At 43.4% G+C, this 23,393-nt stretch overlaps 2 protein-coding genes across 4 annotated transcripts in view; one reads left to right on the top strand and one right to left on the bottom strand.

Moving 5' to 3' along the window:
* Positions 1-1,100, bottom strand: part of ARMH4 (armadillo like helical domain containing 4) — a 73,580-nt gene extending 72,480 nt beyond the window's left edge. The window contains exon 1 of one of the 3 annotated variants that reach the window (XM_074584212.1): positions 1,015-1,100. Coding sequence is in view for 2 of the 3 variants with exons in the window: in XM_074584211.1 (XP_074440312.1) it covers positions 345-350 (6 nt within the window). In the remaining variant the exon portion in view is untranslated. Of the gene's footprint in view, positions 1-344; positions 549-1,014 lie in introns of those variants that run through there. The other 2 variants (XM_074584211.1, XM_074584214.1) reach the window with 2 other exon arrangements.
* Positions 1,101-11,647: 10,547 nt separating this feature from the next.
* On the top strand, positions 11,648-23,136 carry ACTR10 (actin related protein 10). The gene is made up of 13 exons (XM_074584210.1): positions 11,648-11,811; positions 12,447-12,519; positions 13,050-13,132; positions 14,679-14,787; positions 16,450-16,557; positions 16,923-16,990; positions 17,299-17,378; positions 17,780-17,815; positions 19,159-19,238; positions 19,330-19,403; positions 19,806-19,887; positions 21,136-21,337; positions 22,521-23,136. Exons 1-13 carry the CDS (start codon positions 11,735-11,737, stop codon positions 22,700-22,702), a joined length of 1,254 nt encoding a protein of 417 aa, XP_074440311.1. The 5' UTR covers positions 11,648-11,734; the 3' UTR covers positions 22,703-23,136.
* Positions 23,137-23,393: the final 257 nt, after the last annotated feature.

The raw sequence follows: 23,393 nt of genomic DNA, 5'->3' as shown, positions 1-23,393 counted from the left end.
GCAGCAGGACGGAGGGACAGCGGTGGTCACCCCCCTCAGTCCCCCCCAACACCAGAAGAACATCCCTCCCTGGATTTTCCGAGGGAGCAGGACGACACCCCCCTCCAACCACCGCCCCCCCCCCCCCCCCCGCATCCCCCGGGGCTGCAGGGACCAGCCCGCTCGCCGGGAACAAAGAGCCGCGCCGAGGATGCGCTGAGCATCATTACCAAGAACGGAAAAAAAAAAATTAAATGAAAACGCATAAACACGCGGCAAATTCGGCTTGGGGGTGGGATGGTGGTTGTGTGTCCCCCCCTCCCCTTCCCCGGGGTGTCAGCAGAGGAGCCCACCCCCGGCCTCACCTGCATCCTCCTCCCGCCGCCGCCCGGTCCCTCGCCCCAGCGCCCCGCGGCCGCGCGGGCGGAGCGGAACGGGCCGGCCCCCGACACCGCCCCGCCGGGGGCTGGCCCGCCCCTCTCCGCTCCGCCCGGCCGCTGCCTCTGCGCCGTGGGGGTTTTGTGCTCGCCGCCACCCGCGGAGCTTGGGAGAGGTCGCCTTCTCCAAAGGCAACTTCCAGCATCCGAGTCCCACGCACCCAACTCTTCCCCGCCAGCCGGGGTCAGGGTCTAACCCACCAGGCCCCTCCGCTTTGCTCACAAAAAGATGCAAAAAGCCAGGCTTGCGGCACCCTTGGTAGTTTTCCATCAGTTACAGATTCTCCTCCAGTATTTTCAGCTGTAGAGGTCACCTTCCCCTAATACTTGAAGGAGGAAGGCTTCTTAAATAGTATCCCACACATGAGCTTGTTTCAATTTGTTTGGTTGGTTTTTTGTTTTGTTTTAAGTGCCTATTTGTCCAGGGAAAAAGAAAGGTAAACAATTTTACTCATGTTTTCTTCCTCCTACCTGTTTTTTTTTTTTCCATGAGGAACCCCACAGCTAGCCTAACAACAGAAATAGAAAGCCTTTACACCATCAAGTCCTAGAGTGCACATCACCTCACTTTGTCAAATAGCAGCTCAGAAGCCCATACCTTGCCTCCAAAAATGAAAAGGAGATCCAAAAACAAAGAGATCAGCTTATCCCCCTCTCACCTCCCCGTCCAGCCTGATGTCAGGGGCACCACAAGGTCTCAGCTGTGCACACAGGATTTTATACGCCATCTTGGGCAATGACTCATTCAGAGCGGTGCTGCAGCAGGTGCAAAGCATTTTTGCCGGGCAGGCACAGGTGAGAAGAGACAAAAACTAATGCTCTTTCAAAGGAGGAAATGGCTGGGGCAGAGAGATCTAGGGGAGAATTGCTGGGAGGGAATAGAGGAATGGTTTATGAGAGAGGGAGAAGAGTCAAAATGCTGACTTTGCTATGAATGTGCTCTACCACATGAAGCAAATTGGTGAATCCCTCTGGTATAATAATCTATAAAAGGAGGGTTTGTTTGGTGGTTTCTTTCACATAAGAGAGTACGATTTAACCTGCTCGTACCTGTCAAACGCTGGATTCTCTAAATAAACAACATCCATTTGATGGGATGAGGGGTAATGGTTTTAAACTAAAAGAGGGAAGATTCAGACTAGATATAAGGAAGAAAGTTTTTACGCTGAGGGTGGTGAGACATCAGCCCAGGCTGCCCAGAGAGCTGGGAGATGCCCCATCCCTGGAAACATTCCGGGTCAGGTTGGACGGGGCTCTGAGCAACCTGATCTAGTTGAAGATGTCCCTGCTCATGGCAGGGAGTTGGACTAGATGGACTTTAAAGGTCCCTTCCAACCCAAACCATTCTGTGATTCTATGATTTAACATAAAAGAACTGATGGAGGAAAACGGAGATATTCCTCACCAAGAAATTGTTCTTCTTTCTTTCTTTCTTTCTGTTTGTTGTGCTGCTGGAAATAACATTTATATTCGTGGCTTGTTCTCTTTGATAGACTCACCCCAATGTTTTACCAGTCTAATTTTAGAGAAATAGAGTGTTTTCTACTGGATTTCAACCAAACTGGAACCAACACAATTCATTTTGGTAGCATTCTGCATCCAATATTCAAACTTTAAAAAGACAGATTTGTTGTAGGTCAGGGCAATTTCTTTCAGGGTAATATTGCTAACCTCTGCATAAGTTGAAAATAAAGTGTGAAAATGCCTGTATCAGCAATAAAAACAGTCACTGGCAAAAGACATCAGAAAGAACTTCAGAGTTAGGCTTGGCGGAGCAAACGGTCAGAAAAAACGATGGGAATAGTCCCTTCTGGCTTTGCATCTATGAATTGCGAAATCTGGGAAATTATTCATGAATCAATATCTCTAGTGCTGCAAAATCTTTCTAAAAAAAAATGCCAATATGTGAAAAGAAAGGATGTTTACGGTCTCCTCTAAGGGAGACAGAGCAGGGGGGAAAGGAAGAGATAAGAGCTGCATTTTTGTGGCCGTTTGAAACACCACAAACTCCCAGCATAGGGACCCAAAACTCTCTGGAGGTTCATCTTCTGTTCCGCCTGTGTCATTTTGGCGGAGGGCTCAGCCCTGGAGGAGGTGCCACCTCTGAAGTTAACGATGTAGCCAGATTTTCCAGCAAACAGAAATCAATGAGGGCTTATTTTCCACTGCAGCACTGCACGTTGTGGCGGGTCAGGGATTGATTCCCAAGGCGCTCCGTCATCCGCGTGCAGGGAGAGGGGCAGGAAAACAGAGACACCCCCCACTAGAAATCAGAGCCATCATCGATGAGTCCGCCAGGCTTGAGACACAGGCTACAAAATTCACCCCTAATATTTGACCTGGGATTCAGAACAAGGGATGTTGTTTTCAACCCCTTTTCTATCTAACCTTTAAAATTATCAGGAAAGTTATTTAAAATGTAAAGCGCGTGTAACTGATGCTCCACCCTTCTCTAAGGCATGCAGAGCACTTAATAGATTGGAGAGGTTTTCACTTCCCCCTTGTCATTGACTGACTCTGAACCCAAATTGGCACTGTCTGCTCTCAAGGTTAAATATTTCACTGATAATCACTGCAACCAAAATAGCCGGTTATCTCTGTTTTTTTTCCCTGTCTGAAATTGCAAATTCCCCATACACTGCAAGTTTCTCCACCCTGCTTACCTGCCAAAATCATCGGCTTCTGCGTTATCAACAAAAAAAATCTGCAGACTGAAAGAAGGACGCATGATGAAAGAGGCAGAAATCAGAAGTCACCAGAGACCACTGTTTTGTTATTAATTTCTATGTCTTATTAATTGGAAATACTAATTTTTAACTCAGTTCAGTACGCCACAGAGCATACACATAAGCAAGCAAAACTGGCCCCACTTCCACAGCAAGTGAGGAAACATCCATTCCTTTCCCGTCTTAGCAATTCTCTGGTTTGAGACATTTCAGTGCAATCCTCTATTGGTTCTCGTCCTTCAAAGAGTTCTCACCCCCTCAGGTGAAATTCAGAGATTAAATTCAGATGTAAACTGGTTTATTCTTCCATGCGGGTAGCGTAGCTGGTAAAGAGCATGGGACTCATCCCATTCCCAGCTCTGACTCGTTAGATGACTTTCAAAACTGTACTTTACCACTCTCTGCCTTTGTTTCCCCTTCTCTAAAATGGAAATAATAATACCTATCTTTTGTCAGAGTCCTTTACAAGATCTGCGTATTATTATAACAGCAAACTCTGTTGTATAAAGTAATAATATAATGCAGTGGATTTCTTTAAAAGGCGATATTCCTGTTGCAGCCCTATTGCACAAACCAAAAAGTACAAATAACATGTCCTAATTAAGAGACTGGGTCACTTAAAAATTTACATGAAGACACATTTTGTATGTATAAAATGAACTAAAAAATCACTGTCCTGACATCAGAATACTGCATCTTAGGATGCTACTCTTGGCATCGCTGATGAGATGATAACAGCTATCCTAAGTATGTCAGGACATGCCACAGAAGGTAAAGGCAATTTTAAAATAGTTACCATTAATTTCGCTGCTGAACGACTTTCCCGAATTGAATATTGGGGACATCCAGCACATAAATCAGTGCACATCTCTATCACACAATTCACCTTTACATCATCTGGTAGTCTCTGTTTTAAGGGGACCTGCTCTTCCCATTAAACAGCAGCCATGGGAATGGAGCAGCAATGAGTCTAAACCAGGGAAAGTGAGAACAGCATCCCCTGTTACGGAGAGGGAAGTAGGCTTAAAAAGAGTCCACTTTGAAAAAGGTATCAGGAAGTTTATGGCCAATCAGTTATTTCAAATGTAATCATCTTACAGATGACCAGATTTCTTTTTCCTCCAACTGCAAATCTGATAAATGCCATCTGCAATTAAAACTCAATCAAGAGAATCAACTTGGATTCCTTTCTTCCCTGTTCGACACCGCTGGCACCAACAGAAAAGCTGCGCAAGGCCAAGCGATGCCAGTGCAGCCCATTGCTGGCTGTGATTTATAGTAATTAGTCCTACAAGGAGGCACAGGATCCAGCTTCTGCTTTCACAGCTCTCGTGATTCTGCAGTGCGCACAGAGCAGGAAAGCCGTAAAAACTTATTTTTGTCACTAAAGTCAGCAGATGTGACTTGGAGAGCTCACAGCGACCAGATCTGCTGAGTAGCAAAGTGCCATTTTTACACAGTCACTTTTCAGAGTAGAACCAGACTTTTGCTGACTGGTCCAAGGTCAGGGGAATCAGTCACAGTTGCTCTGGGAATACAGCCCAGGAGGAGCAACGCTCACCTCCATAACTGAACCACGGTGCAGCCCTCGCTCTTCTTCATATCCTTTAACAAAAGCAATGCAGTTAATATCAAAGTACACCCCATATTACAATTTTCCCAGAAATAAAGTGCTGAGGAAGCCATCCCCATGCATATCGGAGTCTCAGCTAAAACGTGAACCATCTGTCAATTCCCTGTAGCGCTTGGATATTTTTTCCCCCGTCCTACATACTCCTCTACAAAATTAGGCTGACAATAAAAAAAGCACCTCACACACCACCCCAAAGCAAGCTAACCCTAAGCACTGTTCTGACATTAAACCCTCAGCTTCTTGAACATCTTAAATATAGTTGCTCAGATAATACCCAGCGGGATTTTGAAAACTTCAGCTTTCTTCTGCTTCTCAAAACTTGAAGTTAAGCCAAACCCCTGAATCCACAGGTTTTAAAGAAGTGCAGTTTCGGCACTGCCACTCCATCACTGACAGCATAAGGCTTTACTGTACACGCAGAGGGGCTGAAAGCCCCTGAGCACAGGGACTAAAGGGGTCTTTGCCATGGGTAACACGTGGTTGTCAGGACGCCTGGGTGGGAGACGGACTGTGTTTTAACATGAAGTAGCAATGCTCTCCATCCAGACACCAACAGTGTTTTCATTATTCTCCTCTGGGGGGATTTTTAGGGCAGTACAGACAACTTTTTTGACAGTTATGAGCAGAGAAATACACATTTTTATACTGGAGATATTCAAATCAATTAAGCTGAAATCCTACAGCAGGAACCGGGTCCAGCTGTTAACAGCACCCCAAGCAGCAGAAAATCTATGGGCTTTTTTCCTCTTTCTCCTTCTGGAGAACAGTAAGTGGATACCCTTGAATCCGTGTGCTGGGAAAGCTGAGAAGACACTCTGTGAGCTCCAGAAGCTACAACAGTTCTCTGAGAAATTGCTCTTTTATTATGCCTAAAGCCGGCCCTAAGTATGCCGCTATTTGATTCTGTGAGAAGGAAAAACGGGTGGGTGCCTCAGTTTGCCTGTATATAGGGATTAAGGAGGCTTAACAGCGAGTACACAGGCAAAGCCATCCAATGCAGGGACACAAAAGACTGGCTGAGTATTTTATGACCAAGGGGAAAAACAAAAAAAAAAAAGCTTTGCTGTTGAAATATGCAGAGGGTTCAGCTGAAATCCGAGTCTCTGCAGGGGTCCAGACAGGCATCTCGGCATTAAAGGGAACAGAATATTAGCTGGGCATGACGCCTCCTTGCCGTACCCAGTCGGGCCTGCAGTGTTTATGCTGCAGGACACATTCTTTTATGTTTTCAATGTTTGCAAGGGCACCGCGGGGATTAATTCAACTGAGAGCTGCCGTATTTCAGGACTCGTACAGAAAAGTCATTTTCTTTATGAAAAACGTTCCCTTTTAACCCTCCGGGATAGTTCTGTAGCTGCCACCTCAAGGCACCAGCGTTGCTCCCACCACCGCTCCTTGCAGACGAGCGCACAGTCCCGCTCTGTGACAATAACACGTCTGCATGAGGTTCAAAAAGAGTTTTTTGCTGCCAGTGGCTTGAATACCAACAGGATCTTGAAAAAAAAAAAAGAAAGAAAAAAAGGAAAAAAAGAAAAAAAAACAGAAAAGGACTGCATTAGCCAAAAGGATCTGTCCTACAAATTTTATATAAATCAGAGAGTTTTCACTGATTTCAATGAGCTACTGTTAATGTCTTGTATTTTTATATACCTATGCGACTTCTTCCTTGCTTTTCTGAGGACACTACCGCTTCCAAGAGTTGCAGGAACTGGCTGCATTCAGGGAATAATTTTTTATTGTGTTAGGGAGATCCTGCTTTTTACTCCGCTCTACCTTCTGCTTACTAGCTGCCTTAATTGTCCTACCATCTCCTTAGACTGTGAATAATTATCTTCATTTATATTGTTATCTTGAATGCATTTATAGTCGGATTCTTACGGGTTAGCATCACCATCTGTTTCTTCAACAGTTACATATTCGGGAGAGCGTGAGCGCTTTTCACATTATGCAAGCAGCTTCCTTGATTAAACCAGCACGGCGTGGATGGATTTTGTTATGAAACCCTGGCACATTTCTAAGTCTCTGGCTTCTGTTATCAATAACTGCTCGGCTCTGGAAAGACCATCCATTAAATTAAGCCACTTTTAAGCTGCAGCTTGCATTTCAGAACTCGTGTTAACTGTGATTGATCAATGTAATTTAAGACAAGACTTCCAGTGGACTATAAAGACGGTGATGTGATTAACAGTAAACTCTGATCTTTCCTAACCCAGCGATAATACGTTTAGGAGGAAGCGATGGGCTATGTATTTCAAGCAGGGCCCATGACTTCTGTAAAACATATCATCTAAGTCATTATTTTTACATAAAACACAAGCATAGTGTTGGAAACAGCACAGTAAGAGATCATAAGCAGGTGAGATTTGGGGATGAAACAGGTGGTGAAAACTTCATGCTTAGACTTCAAATTAATCATATATTATCTAAACTTTTACTCCAATTTTTGGACTTGTATTTCAAGAGCAACAATATTTTATTATGCCCTTTTAAGACCCCTGTCACAGAGATATTCAGGAGCATTTTACGGAATTTAAAAGAATTAAAATTCACACGTCAGCGAGAGCATATTCTCACCAGGCACAGTAACCACGCGGCTTTCCTCCTGCTGTCCTTGGAAGAACCAGCGATGGCAGACAGCACTCCAGGTAGTAAACTGGGGAATTTCCAGGATCGTTTCCTCCACAGAAAGCCCAAACAAGAGAAAAGCATCCTGAATATAATTCCCAGCTCAGTCAGGTGTAATTCTAACTGAGCGCTTATTCTTGGTACACTGGGGTACTGCTCAAACATGGCAGAGTTAAGGCTCTGCTGTGAGAATGACATTTGAACATATTTTCGGCATCGTTGTTTTCGTATTCTTTAAAGTTCATCTGCGTTTCCATATTCTGAAAGGGCATAAAATACTAACCTTAAAATATAATTTAAAAAAGCATTAAAAACATAAAACCACGCAAAATCATAAGGCAATTTGAACTCTGTGTCGGCGTGTTTAATTGCTACAGGCTTTTGTTTGTTTATTTTTTCATGTGTCGGGCATCCTCCGCTGCTGCCTTGGCCATGGTTCCTCCTCCTCCTACTGGTTGCGTGCTGGTCCCGTCACTGTTTCTGCATCTCACATCACCACTACAGCCTTGCTCTTGCTCCTCAGTTTTCCTCTCCGAGGAGAGGTAGCTGACAGGATGGGAAGCTGGCAATGGGTCACATGAAGAGTGCACAGGCTCATATTGAGTCGTGGGATAATATCTGCAGGAGGATATAAGGGCTTTTTGAGGGATGCAAGGGCTTTGCGAGGAGTCTCCCCTGAGTTTGTCACTGTTGAATTCCCCTTCTTCACACCTTCCTTGCATTCCCTCTGCACTGCCTGGATTCCTCGCGTGTCCTCCAAAAATGCAGAGCCCTTCCAGGATGCTCCATCTGCTTCAGCACCTCCGTCTGCACTCCTGCTCCTCCAGCTCTGCACACGCATGGACCTCCTCTTCTCAGCTCTTGACCCCACATTGTGACCCAGGTGACTTTAGGGAGACCAGAACGGGGGAAGGCAACAAGGATGGGACAGAAGCAGAAGAGAAAGAGTTATGTTGAGCCGCTAGTCCCAGCGATGGGCTAGTGCAGAGGTTTGCTCAGGCAACAGAGCAGATGGTAGCAATAACAGCTTTTGGCGTCTCACATCACTCCCACTCGTCGTCTGACTCCCACACACCTCCACCTTCACAGATCTCAAACAGAAAGCGTGGATGTGGGACAGACAGACAGCACTGCTGCAGAGCACGTGAGAAGCGCAGCATCTACAAACCACTGCAGCGGCCACAGCGCAGGGAGTCTGGAGATCCTCTAGTCCATTAGTGCCCTTGTCCTCCTGCGCGTATGCACTTCAGGCTCTTTGGCGTGCCTGTCTGGCAGTGAGCAAATGTCTAGACCCAACTCACCAGTTAATAGCTTTTTCAATATTTATCTTGCTTCCCTGAAGAAGAAATGGGTCCCACACACTCAGCTGATAAAAATACCCCGTGACAGACCTTTTGGGGACATGATCAGGGCCACAGTTACACTCCTGGGCACGCATAAAAAATGTCTGAAGAGCAGCTGATTATATAGATGCGGTTATCATGGGGAAAGGAAAAGGGGAATATTGCTAGGGGAAAGGAGGTGGATGTTGGGAGTGGGATAATCTCTCAAGTGATCCCAAATTTTCATTACACCAGCCAACATCTGTTATAAACTCCCTTTTCCCAGCTAGGGGATCAGGTCACAGGGAGACACAGATCACAAACAACGTTCATTAGAACACCTTTTATTGATCAAGCTCTTACTATTAATAGAGTCCAGCTGTTACTATTGATGGCAGATAACTGATCACACATTTCGCCCATGCACACATGCTCTGTTTCCCAGCTGAAGCAACAGTCGGAAGGCCAACCCCTGCTATTTACCCAGAAACAGAGGCTCGTACTGATGCGTCAATGGCTTCTAGGTGGGTGTTCACAAGGTCCCTCAAAGGGTGCTTTGTTTCATCGGGTGTATAAATAATCCTCTTGTCTCCGTCAGCAGAGCACAGCCACCGCCTTTGTGGACGCAGTTGGAGTTAGACAACCCATTGCTGATGCTGGGGGCCTTGCACAGATACAGCAAACTCTTGGCGTCCTGAGTTTATTACTGTCAGATTTGGCAGGACTGATAGCCTGTGGGGCTTATTAATTGTCGGGAGAGTTTCGCATGCTGCCTTTCGGCATGTACTTTTCCCCTCTTCAGTCTGTTCTTGGATTACTGTCTCTCCATCCACACCCTGAGGTACTTACAGAACCCATTCCCACAAACTCATGCAAAGGTGCTTTCATGACCCGGCTGTTACAGACCAGAAATGTCAATACCATCTAAGCAAGGCTGTGTATTTCAGACATTTTGAAAAACTTAGTTGTTAACAAGTGGTGATGGACATCAGCTCTGCATTTACCTAAAATGCAGATATGAAGACTATTCAGAAAAACTTCACATTTCCTAACCTTGATGGGGTTAAAACCTCAGCACTGAGTCAAAGTCTTTTATCGTAATATGTGGGCACATACAAGCTTGCATACAAACACAGCTTTTTCTTTCCTCCAAAACTGAGTAAGATCTTGGTTTCGCCAGCCTGTTACTCTGTGAGGATTTGAGATAATACAGCATTCTCACAAACTTTGCATAATATGTCTTGTGGTGTGTCTCTGTGATTTTGAAAGTCCAAATAGCAATAAATTCCCCCTTTCCAAAAACAGACGGATGAAGGCAAAACCCAGCTGTGTTGCCACAATGATACGTTTTCATGAAAATGGCTAAAATTGAACTAAGTCAAATCAGATTTTTAGCACTCTCGTCCTACCAGTTGACTCCCACCATAGCTGATCTTCTACCACCCTGATCATCGGACACAGGAGACGCAGTCTCACCAGTTACCACATGGCAACCCAGAAAGCACAGGTTTCCATGGTGGAGTTTATTTATTATTCCTATCCTTGCTGTATTTGCAAACTTCTGTCTTCACTCTGAACCACCGCTCTCTTGGAGCACTGAGGAGATGGGGCTTTTTTGCCCCCCCGAGACATTTTATTTCTGTTTGAGAGGAAGGATACTCTACCCTAAGGGTACTGGCACATTTAACCTCATAGTAAACGGCTCTCGCATTACACGCTGTGGTAGCCAGAGCACACACCACTGAGCCCATGGTGGGTTTAAGCTTTTGGGTTTGAGGTAAAACAGAACCAATTTTCTATTAAGTAATTTTACTTTTTCAGTTAAGCCTCTTCTGACTGTATTCTCTGAAATTAACAGCATATTGTTCAGACACTGTTTGCTCCCAGAGTGGGAAAGGAGAGAGAGAGAGGCTCTTGTGTATACTTATTGCTATAACAACCAAGGGCAGCTAACCTTGCTATTTGCCCCGTTGGAGGATCAGAAATGGAAAAATGTAGAGGGGTTGCACCCGTGGGGAGGAGCGGACAGAACAGGTGACCCAAAACTGACCAGCAGGGTGTTCCATCCCACCTGCATCATCCTCGCTATAAAGCTGAGGGATCAAAGGGTCAGCCTCTTCCTTCATGTCTAGCGTCCAAGGAGGACTCTGTCTGCCTTTGATCCCAATCCATGCATTCCTGAATCCAGCTCCCATCACCGAGTCCAGTCTGGGACCTTCCCAGTGCCTGCTGGCGCCGTGATCGTCATCCTGGGAGCTCGATGCGGTTTTGTAGATACTGCATATATTTAATTATTTTCTTTTTATTACTTTATTAATATTTTCATTAAAGTAGTTTCATTTTCTTTTTTTAAACTCTTAAGTGCCTTTCTCTCCCTCCTCTCGCTGAAGGGAGATGCTCTCTGCAGGGAAACAGGTCTGACAGCATCTGCCGTTCGTTTCCGTGCCCAGCCTGGCCCAAACCGTGGCAGGGAGGACACAGGAGACGGTCCGACACCCGGCTGGGTGGCGCAGTGAGGCCATGCGTGGCCCCTCACGAACGAGCCGTGCGGTACAAATTAACGCCATCCCTGCAGCACGGCCGCCTCAGCGCGGCTTTACGCTTGACCAGCGCTGGGCGCCATTTCGCTCGGGCAGGTGCAGCCCCAGCCCCGGGTCTCCTCAAGGAGGGCAGGCCGCCCTCACGCCCGGCCCGCCCCGCCTGCGCCTCAGGGGCCTCATCCCGCCCCTCTCCCTAGTAGAGGCCCTGCCCGCCGCCGGGCCGCGACTGAGGGAGAGCCGCGCCGCCCCACGTACGCCGCCGCCACCGAGGCGCTCCTTGTTCCTTCCAACCGCTGCAGGACGGGCGGCCGGCGGCGGCGGGGCGCGGGGAGGGCGGCGGGGCCGGCGCGGGCGCGGACAGGCGCCGCGGACAGCCTGTCGCGCCGAGGAGGCAGAAAGGCCCCGTCGCGCCGGGGAGGGGAGGGAGGAAGGGCTCGCCGCTCCGCCGCCGCTGAGGCGAAGGGAGGCCGCGATGCCGGTGTACGAGGGGCTGGGGAGCGGCGCGGAGAAAACCGCCGTGGTGATAGACCTGGGCGAGGCCTTCACCAAGTGAGTGGCGCCGCCCCGCCCGCTTTCCTGTCGCGACAGGCTGCTCTCCGTGGTGTCGCGGCTGAGGGGCTGGCCTGCCGTCGGGATAAATAATTGGGGGGGCGGGGGGGGGTCCTCCCCTGTCATCCCCTGTCATCCCCTGTCATCCCCTGTCATCCCCTGTCATCCCCTGTCATCCCCTGTCATCCCCTGTCATCCCTCTTCTGTGGCGATCTGCGTTGTACAAGCCCGGTAGCTTAATCTTGCCTGTTTTTAGTGAGAACTTCAGTGAAAACTGTGGGCCCGTATGGAGGACACAGGAAGGTATTTCTTTGGGAATGTAATAAGCAGTAAGGAAGGTTGCAGGTGGATGTCTGTAAACAGAAAACTCTTCTCAGCAGAAGGCAGCAGGCACGTCAGAGTCAAGCATCACAGGCCTTTACAGAAGTGAATAAAACTTGTTTAATGCAGCTGAGAGGGAGTCAATAAAAAGATATAAAATCATTCTCATTAAAAACGGCTAGACAGAAAAGGTATATGCAAAACATCTCTTTGCAGTTACAGAAACATCCCTGATTAATTACTCTGTGATGATTCCTAGGCCCAAATATTAAATAGTGACTTCAAATGATAAGGTTTTCAACACTGTCTTTTAGGTGTGGTTTTGCAGGAGAAACAGGACCAAGATGCATTATTCCTAGTGAAATAAAGAAACCCAATGTCACAAAGGTAAACTATTTTCCCTGAACTGTTTTACCTTTACAATGTCTGGTATGTTATGGTATAGAAAGAATTTGCAGATACATATTCTGTCCATCATAAGCTATTTTTCATTATCTTATAACTGCTGCTATTAAAAGGTTGTAACTAGATACAAGTAAGTGTGATAACACTGATGTTAATTGGTACTTATCACCTGTGCAGCTTATGTTTGGGACGTTTATTGAGAAATTTCTTTGCCTAGCTATGCTTTTTTTTTTCTCCTCAGTAGAGGATGGCAGCTTTGGGGAACTAATGTTCAGAGAAGATACTAGTACAAAAAATTAGTGTTAATAAACTCTGGAGTTTAGTTATAGGGTGAGTTTATGAGATGCATTGTTAAGGACATAGAGCAAATCAGACAAGAGCGAGCATTTCTTTATTTATGTCTGATTATATATGTCCAGATATATTATCGTATATATATATCATACATATTTTTCTTTATATATAATCACTGCCTATTATTTAAGCTGACACTGGATATTTTTACCTTACAGCCTGTCAAAGTTATTCAGTATAATATTAATACAGAAGAGCTATATTCGTATCTGAAGGAATTTATCCATGTACTGTATTTCAGGTAAGAGATACTTGGATGTTAGTTATTCAAACCTTCTGCAGCTCTTTTCCGAGTACATAGGGGGGCGTTAGAAATGTGACTGGAGGCTGCTCTCTGCCTGAGTAAAAAAAAACAGAAAGAAGATTTTGCAGGTGGCTGCCTGGTTGCGTTCTTGCAGTGGGAGAAATTCAGTGGTGCTGAGATTCAGGTTATATCACAAAGAGTTAGTGTCCTGCAGCATTGGTTGTGCTCTAGAAATAAAAAGTATTTGGTAAGTTGCCTTTTAACTGTGGAACTCGTAAAGGACTTGATAGGAGAAAGTTATTACTTAAGGAGTTGTGCTTATTTTGGTAGGGCTGAAGTCCACGTGACAGTGGTTTGGAAGGAGGAATCTTAAACCTGTGGAATATTTTTACCTCACTAATACATCTCTTTATTGTATTTTTAGTACCATTAGTGAATAATGAAGTTGGACTTAAGTCTTTTATCTTTACTTCCAGTCCTTATTTTTACATAGTTAAAATCATCACTTGACACAGGGAGACAAGCACTTAATTTCTGTGCCTCGGATCTTCTGGTGTGGGTTTATTTTTTTTTCCCTGTCCTTGATCATCACTGTGTAATTGAACTCAGGACAATTCCATTCTCTTACACTGAAATCAGGGCACCTTGTCATTCTTCCTCTTCTGTGCACACACTGTATGATACTGGACAAGCCATTAATGACTGTTGTGCATGCCTAGTTTTGCATTTCTTTGTATTGATTTAGAAGTGTGTAATGTATATTCAACACTGGGGAGGCCACACCTTGAGTATTGTGTCCAGTTCTGGGCACCTCAATACGAGAGAGATATCGAGGTGCTGGAGCGAGTGCAGAGGAGGGCAACGAAGCTGGTGAAGGGCCTGCAGAATAAATCTTATGAGGAGCGATTGAAGGAGCTGGGACTGTTTAGTTTGAGGAAGAGGAGGCTGAGGGGAGACCTCATCACTCTCTACAACTACTTGAAAGGACATTGTAGAGAGGTTGGTGCTGGTCTCTTCTCACAGGTAATTAGTGATAGAACAAGAGGGAATGGGTTCAAGCTGCAGCAGGGTAGGTTTAGGCTGGACATTAGGAAAAAATTCTTCACAGAAAGAGTGGTCAGACACTGGAATAGGCTGCCCAGGGAGGTGGTGGAGTCACCAGCCCTGGATGTATTTAAGAGTCGTTTAGATGTGGTGTTAAGGGATATGGTGTAAGGGAGAACTTTGTAGAGTGGAGCTGATGGTTGGACTCGATGCTCCCAAGGGTCTTTTCCAACCTAAATGATTCTATGATTCTAACTATAGCCTGCTGGCAGATAGCTCTGTAACTCGTTTTCTGTAACTCAGTTCCCTAACTTTCTTCTAGGAAAGTGTTGTGGTTTTTTTTAAATTTGGAAAAAAGGCTTTGGGATGAGCTGTAGAAAGTGCTATCTAAATGCAATCTTTTAGGATTTTTGAGGAGAATGGAATATGAAAACGAAGTGGGTCTCATAATGTGTGCTTAAACTTACCAGTGTTGTTTTACACGTCTTGCCGTTTTTAGGCATCTGCTGGTGAATCCTAGAGACCGCCGTGTTGTGATCATAGAATCTGTCTTGTGCCCTTCACACTTCAGAGATACTCTCACGAGAGTCCTTTTCAAGCATTTTGAGGTATGTGTTTTACATAACTACTGTATGTGTTCAGCATAGCACTTGCCAGTAGAAATTTTACTTACAGTCACTACCAAATGTGGACAAAGAAATTAAAATAATGCCAAAAGAATGAGAGAGGCATTAAGAAGATGAAAGCAAGCTGATGGGGAAGCAGGGCTTGGAGATTGGACTAAAGGCCATTTTTGTTCCATTCTGACTCTTCACGAGGCCACAAAACAGGAGCTATTAACGAGGATCTGAAAGGTTTCTCTGGCTTCTACAAAAATACAGCTCACATCGCACTGTTCCAGACAGATCCAATAATCCCCATTGAGCGCTGCCTGAAGCCAGAATTTATATTTAAACACTTTTTAGTGCTCTGTCAGCAAATCTCCTGACTTCTACCAGAGTCAATATCTTTGCTTAGCACGTGATCTAACCTCTGGCTGTGCTCATTTAGATACAAACTTACCTGAAATCTATTACCTTCTCTGCATAATCAGTCTTTTTGAAGAAAAGTCTGAACCTAATTCTTGCTTAGTTCTAATGGAAAATGTTTTGGAAGGTGAATCCATGCTTAATTCAGATAGAACAAAGGTTAAGGTTCTTCTGTAAAAAGTGGTGAAACTAGTTTGTCTGCAGTACTTCCTCACTGTGCTTCCACATCATAGCTTACCAGCTAATCTTAAACTTCCACTAATTCTTTTCTGCTGTTGATAAAATGTTCTGATGACTTGAAATTGCTGAAAGATTCGAATGCTTTGGGGGGTGGGGTTTTTTCTTCTAATCCCTGTACAGGAAAAAAAAATGTCTCAGATAAAGCATTCCCATGCAAAATGGGTTGTCAAAAATGGCTCGTGACTTGGAAAGTCATATTTTGATGGAGGGATTTTGTAACTTGTTCAGAAGCCAGCTGATACTGATGTGAGGTCAATTCTCTCTGGCTAGCGTTTCCATTTGGTGCAAAGAGTAAGAGTGGCATATTAATACAAGGTCACTGTTGTAACTTGTGTCTCTGGGCTAAGTATCAGTAATGTTGCCCTTAAATGCAGGGTTTATCGAAATTGCTCACTTAATTCACACTTTGAGGTCTATTCCATTAAAGGAACTGTCGCTATCTAGGAAACCTGATTTATGGAATTCTGGGAGAAGGAATTAATTCTTGTGTAATTTTGACTTGAGTTTCCGCACTGCATTGGGCAGAGTGTTTTAAATAGCCTCTGGTGCAAGGTTGTGTGCAACAGTTTGTTGTCATGAGGCACATTTTGATGGGCTTTCTGGCGCCTTTGTTCACATCTTCAAGTCTTTATACAACATTTCAAGTAGCTGTGTTTTAGTTTCTTTAATTTCAGCGACAATGACAATAAGGAACCTGATCTATGACTCATCTTAGAGTTCAGTAGTTAACACTTGCACTCCTTACAAGCCCATTCCAAGATTCATTATTACAGAAGTCACTGGTATGTACCATAGATAAGAATTTATAATCCTGTTATATTTTGTTCAATACTACGCTACCTCAAAAACTAAATTAAAAATGGATAGTGCAAGATACCATTGTTTGGATCTTGCTTTTAATATGACATTTAGGGAAAGCATCAGTGCTTTGAGTGGCTTGTGGTGTGGTTTTTTTTTTTTTTCCCCCCTCTTCTGTCAATTGTCCTCTTGGTTCCGATGTAGGTACCTTCCGTTTTGTTTGCTCCAAGTCATCTAATGGCTCTGCTGACACTTGGGATCAATTCAGCGATGGTGCTAGATTGTGGATATGCAGAAAGCTTGGTGCTGCCTGTATCCTTTAATAATATACAAAATTTTCAGCAATAAGGCTGTTGTGACAAGATGATATTTTTATAGACTTCAGATATGCTCAAAAAAATTAGGAAGTGATCAGCCAGTCTGGCTTTTGACTGTAAGATATCATGACTTGGGGAATCTCTTTACAGCTGACATGCTAAATCCGTGTTCCCCCGAAACTTGGGAAGGGTGGTTCATAACTTCAGCCTTTATGTACCAGAAATCAGTTTTGGAGAAAAGCAGTTAGAAAGTGTTTGCAATAGCTAATGCAAGAGAATGTTGGGGGGGGGAAAAAGCATTTAGTTCTATCAGACTGAAAACTCATAACAAAAGAGGAGAATTTCCTGATCTTCGTGTAGATATATGATGGAATTCCCATTCTGAGCTGCTGGGGTTCTCTTCCTTTGGGAGGAAAGGCTATCCACAAGTAAGTTCACGGTTACATGTTCCAAGTTACTGATTATTTATTTGTCAGAGTTCATCTTTGACTAATGACCAAAGATTCCTATTGAACGTGACTTAAATCATAACTGTTGCTGCGACAGCATCTGATATTTTAAAGTCACTACTGTTTGGTTTTTGTTGATGTACTAAAAGCTGTGGCAATCAGATCTGCTTCACTTTATATTTAGAAGAATATAACTGAAGGGAATAAATACTGTCCCGTAAGCATAATATAGAGAATCAGCCTGAGTTAATAGCTCTCTGAAACTAACTTAATGTGCCACATTTTAGGGAGCTGGAATACCAGTTGTTGGAGCAGTGCACAGTTGACACGGGATTAGCCAAAGGACAAAGCCTTCCGTCTGTGATGGGTAAGGTCTGTTTGATGTGGCACGTGCTGTGAACTTGCACAGGGGAAAGTGGATTAATACTGACAGTGAATAAAATGAGTTCAGCGTTCATCGCATCTTATGTGATCTACTTACATGATTTCTTTCTCAGTATTAAATAATTATTTTTATGATAAGCCACTCATAGCAGTAGGTTTGAATGAAGGCCAATATAAAATTTCTGTAGTAATTTTTCATTTTGTTTTGAGAGAAGACAAACTTTTTTTTCTGTTCTTAATATTATTTCTTCCTTAGAAATCTTTAAAAGCTGCTAAGAAAGTGAAACTTTATTGTACTAAATATAATTCAAACTTGGTTTCATTCTAAAATTCTCTTTATACTTAAAAAGCTTTTGTTCTAAGTTGTTTTTTTTTTCATTTCAGGCTCAGTTCCAGAAGACATAGTAGAGGATATCAAAGGTAAAATTTTCTGCTTCATGGAACTCCACTTTATTAAATTGTGCCGTAGAGTACAATAATAACAAGTGTGCAAGACTTTACGTTTAGGAATTTATTTTATCATTTCTGTTTATCATATTTCTTACCTACTGGAAGAACATGCAGTGTTCTTGCTCTTTGAAAGCTAAACCAAAACCACATTGAATCCTTCTCTCAGGTTTAGCCTTTGTGTTCGTCAAGAAGTAGCTTATGGATACAGTTGGTAGACTAGCGCAGAGAGGGTATTACACTGTTGTGACTTAGAGTTAGCAGATCTAATTTTGTTTATAAATTAACTAAGATGACTCCGTTTGCCTTAAAGTCAATTTTGCCAAAAAAAAAAAAAAAGTATGTATAAAAGACATTTTGGTGTGTTAATCAGGTAGGCGAGATGAGTCAAGGACTACATTTACACCAGAAAGCATAGAGCCTATCTTTAGGCAGAACATGGATGAATTCCTATGTAATGTTTCACGTGCAACAGATATAAAATATATATAATTGTAGAAAATAGCAACTAGTATATATCTCCTGGGCCAAATTAGGAAGAAATCCATCAGCCAAATGCAAAATAATAACTTAAATGCAACTGGTGCTTTATCAAATGGAAGTTGCTTTTCTAATTCCTGGACTTGAACACTGTTTTCTGATCAGTTCTGGTTTTTATTCAGTCTTTTGGAACGGGATATGCTGTGCTTGGGTTGAAATTATGGTTGCCCGTTTATTGAAGGGTTGTTTCTTTGTGACAACCATTTATGAAGAAGATACTCGTTTGTGCTAGATGCAAATAAGTAAGTATATAATGGAACAGCTGGGACACAAATGAAATTGTGCTCTCTCGGTGTTGCCTGGAGGAAAAAACAAACCTCTGGAGTTCTTAGAGTGCTGAAGAGTTGCACTAGGAAAAAAACTGCACCATCACAGCTTGTTTGAAAAACGAACAGTGTCTCGTTTGAAGCCATGCTGCGAGACCCACAGTGGTGTATTTGACAGCAGAATACGATCCCTGGCACCTTGTGGCAACCAAAGGCACAATTAGTAACGTCCCTCTGTCATTAAATCTTAGGTAGCTCGCCTAAGAGAAACCTTGCCTGTCCTAGCATAGTTTTGTTGTTGGCTTCCTTTAAACTCGTGGTCTAGATGATAGCATCTGAACTCTGCTGAAGTGTAGAAACGTATTTTTTATTTATTTACTTGATAATGACTTGGACCAGCAAGGCCCTAAAGTGCATGTTCTTGTTTAATCAATCAAAATTATTGTCTGTATTGGTGATGAAAGGATCCAACAGAGTCTCTTTTCTGCCCCTTGCTTTTCTTCTATGAAGTCCGCACTTGTTTCGTGAGCGATCTCCAACGTGGACTGAAAATCCAAGCAGCCAAGTTCAACATTGATGGCAGCGCTGAGGTGGGTGGAGAATGAAGCTTATCCTAGCCTTTTGAAGTGGATGTAGCCTTCTTGGCCTCTAAAATAATGCATGTATTGTTTTTATTTCTAGCGTCCTTCACCGCCTCCAGACGTGGACTATCCTTTAGATGGAGAAAAGATTCTCCATGTAGTTGGTCCCATCAGGTGAGAAATACTGTAGCGGAGTGCTTATCTTTAGGAGGATATATTTTCACTCTAAAAGCACATAAATTTTCATAAAATCTAATTTTAATTAAAGACTTCCATATACTTTTAATGTCCCTTAATTTAAGGCTTTGTCCTGGGCACAGTGCAAGCCCATAATAAAAGGTGCAGCTTCGCCGGAGAGCTCATAGTTGAAGATGAGATGATGGCTTTAGTGAAGTGAACGGGGCACTGTCTCCTCCCTGTTGGCACCGCGTGGTGCAGGGACTGTGTGACAGAAGCAGCAGTGATGTGCGTTGTCAGCAGGACGTTGGTTGTTGTTTCCAGCCCTGCTGCTCGTGAGCATTAGCTCATAGTGTAGTATTGCTTCTCGTTAACACTCATTTCCTGTCTTTTCAACAGAGACTCCGTTGTCGAAATACTATTTGAACAGGATAATGAAGAGACGTCTGTGGCCACTTTGATCTTAGATTCACTCATTCAGGTATCTTTATATTATAAAGAATTTATTGAACGCCTCCAGCCTTAGGGAACCTGCTGTTAGAAATGAATCTTTCTAGAGTAACGCCCTGGTGACTGCAGGTTGCGACTGGTTTCAAAAGTTTATCACAGCATGACTCCTAGGGTTCTGCAACGTGGTGAATGGCTGTGGGGTAGCAAGTCACCATGCGTCACCCACTCTGTGATAGTTTTTTTTACTCTTTGGTCTACTACAGTATGTCTAGGAGGGGTTCTAAGAAACGTAGTGCTCACCTCTCAGCAAAAGTAATAAATCAGCTTGCGTTTATTTGGGGGTGAGGCTCTACATACATAATGACGAAGGAGTAGCTAATACTTGGTGTTAAAGGAATTACACTGCGTAAACTGAAATGACAGAAGTATTTTGCTTCTTTTTTCAAAATGTTTTGCTCAGAGTTAGACTTTATGCATTGTGCAGACTGCTGGTTTATCTAAGATAGAATAAAATTAATTTGGATATCTCTATTGCAGGCAGTATATTAGATATATTATGGAAAATTTTCTTGGCATATAAAAATGCTTCATTTCTTATTATATTTAGGAAAAAATGCATTAAAAACCACTATAAATGGAAATTTTCATTATATGGTGGTATATGAATGTTAATTAAAGTTGGCTTCCTGTAGTTATTGGTGCTGTTTAAATTAATTTGCTGAGACATAATTTATTGGAGAGCCATAGGCTTGGATGACGTGACAAACATTTCAATTAGAATTCCTTATGAAAACAAATTGTTTAACAAGATCTGTCTGTGCCTGGACCCCTCACCTCCGTACCTCTAGGCACTTACCTTGCATCAAATGTTAAATTTGCAAGTGTTGAACAGTTACTTCCACTGGACAAGAGGATCACAGCAGCCTGGAATTTTTTTGGGACAGCCCAGATCTGTTTGTGAAGGGCAGAACTGGCAAAGCTTGGTTTTCTTGCGCCTCTGCATCTTCTGCTTGGATTATCTGCTGCTCATCACAGCATGCTCCCGTAAGCCTCAACTGGGCACTTCCTTAAGCCTGGTTTTCTTGGGAAGTTTGGGGAAAACATAATGTTGGTTATGTTTCAGCTAAGTATCAGAAAAGAGCAACTGAAGTGCATGGGAAGACTGAATTTCTAACAAAGACGTGCAACTGTTGATGACGGAATGTTCCAGACAGTTCTGCGACCTCAGTTAAAGTGTTTTGGTTTTGTTTGTTTGTTTTATTATTCCTGTTTGCATTAGTGTCCCATAGACACCAGGAAGCAGCTGGCAGAGAACTTGGTAGTCATTGGTGGCACCGCTATGTTGCCAGGATTCCTCCACAGGCTCATGGCTGAAATCAGGTACCTGGTAGAGAAACCGAAATACAAAGAAACGCTTGCGACTAAAACCTTCAGAATTCACACTCCGCCTGCCAAACCCAACTGTGTGGCCTGGCTGGGAGGTAAGAATGAAAACAGCTGTTAAGCAAAGGTACGAAGCGGGGAAAACCAAACCTTCCAAGTGGGATTTGTAGTGAATAAATAGCAGTAAAACTTAGGTGAACTATTGAAATGAAGCCGCACTGGAGCTCTGTGGAGCCCTTCTGGAAGAAATCTGGCAGAGTGAAGCTCCCTCAGGGACTTGTGGAGGGCAGAATGGCACTGCAGGTTATGGCAGCTTTGAACAGGTGACATGCCATTTGCAGGAGGAGCGCTATGGAAGGCGAGTTGGTGACTCAAGTACAGTACAGGACGGCCGCCAGATGGTGGCACCAGTAAGGTGATTAAGCAGAGCGGAGACCTGCTGCGGGTAGGAAAAATCTGCTTATTCAAAAAAACAAGTTTAATTACTGACCGAGGAGCTGTGAGCGGGGGAAGAGGCTGGAGGCTGCTAAGTCCCTGTGCTGTTCCCAAGCGCCGATAACATTACGGCAATTCTGCAACGGATTTTGGTTGCTGTTAGGGAAAAAGAAGGGCTTTGTGTCGCTAGCAATTCTTTAAGGGAAGTTCTGAGCGTGATAAGAACTCATGCTTCAGTTAATAAGCTGAGCCCATCTGGTATGAAGGAGGAACTAATTGTAGCTGTAAAGGTAGATTTTATTTCCGTATGCTTTGAAATGTGACTGTTTATCAAATTTTAGTTTTAAAACTTTTGGAGTCTACTTTTAGGATTAGCAAACAGGAATGATTTATATGCACCAAGTTCTCTGATACTTTTCTTCGCTGCCAGTGCTGGTCACCTGCTGCGGCCTGAATCTGCTCACAGCTCGTGTAAACTTCTCATGGGCATTGTGTGACACCCTTTTTGGGAGAGGAAATTCCCTTAAACACAAGATTCTTTGTTTAAAATGGTTAAAATCAAAACTTCTAGGAAACTTTTTTGTAAGAAGCAGGTCAGCTAGGCCAGTTTTGCTGTCAGCAGAGACTAGATGATTCTTTGCTTTCAGTTGCTTTCAAGGGACATAAATGGGAGCAATTTGGGATTAGCTGGGCTACTGAAAAGGAAAGTCACTAGATCCTTTAATTTCTTTAATTTTTGGGACAGAGGTGAAAAAGAATAGTGGAGATTCTTGATGGGGAAAAAAGTAGATAAAGAAATCCAGTACATCAAATTATTGCAACAATTTTTTTCTCCCAATAATGTAGGAGCCATTTTTGGAGCACTTCAGGACATACTCGGGAGCCGGTCTGTGTCCAAAGAATATTACAGCCAGACAGGCCGCATACCCGACTGGTGCTGTCTTAACAACCCTCCACTGGAAATGATGTTTGATGTTGGAAAAGCACCCCCACCACTGATGAAGAGGGCTTTTTCGACTGAGAAATAAGCACCTAAATGCTACGTAAGGATTCTCCTCATCTATTTCAAGTAGACATATATGCGTTGCCTTTTTTTTTTTTTTAGTTCAGTAATTTGTTTGTAACACTATTAAATATGAACAATGTGGATGTCCTGGGGGGAGTATGGTGGTAGGTACTAACACTATTTAAAACCACATCCAGATATAGTTTAAAAACTTAGCTCTGGCAGCTACTATGCTATTTTCTCCTCTTCTGAAGAAATTCTATACCCTCATGAGTTGTAGCCTACTGAGTCGTTTGTTATTTATCTGTACAGTAAATTACATTGGTGAGAGAATTTTTAAGATCATTTGTTTTTAAGTGTGCTTAGAAGAATGAAGGGCAGTCTGCTATGGGAAGTGTTCTGTGATCTATGGAAGCTTTTCTGCCAAATTCCGTATTAAAATATTCCACCCTTGAATCACATGTGAGGAAATGGTTTGGGGCTGTATTTAAAATTATCCCGTACTTGAAAGGTACTATGTAAGTATTAAGTATATTTTTATTCAAACTCACTAGAACTGAGAAAGTAAATAATTGTAAATAACTCAGAAAATGACAACTAAGGGGTATGTGACTATTTATAGCAAAAGCAGATCTACAGGAACTGACAACTCACAGATCAACTCCTGGGCAGTCCAGCTGGTAGGGCCATCCAGCGCGTGCCTCCAAAAAGAG

The sequence above is a fragment of the Larus michahellis genome, chromosome 4, assembly GCF_964199755.1.
Source record: "Larus michahellis chromosome 4, bLarMic1.1, whole genome shotgun sequence".
In the NCBI taxonomy this organism is placed as follows: domain Eukaryota; kingdom Metazoa; phylum Chordata; class Aves; order Charadriiformes; family Laridae; genus Larus; species Larus michahellis.
The sequence above is the reverse complement of the archived record's forward strand: the minus strand, read 5'-3'. Positions and strand labels throughout refer to the sequence as shown.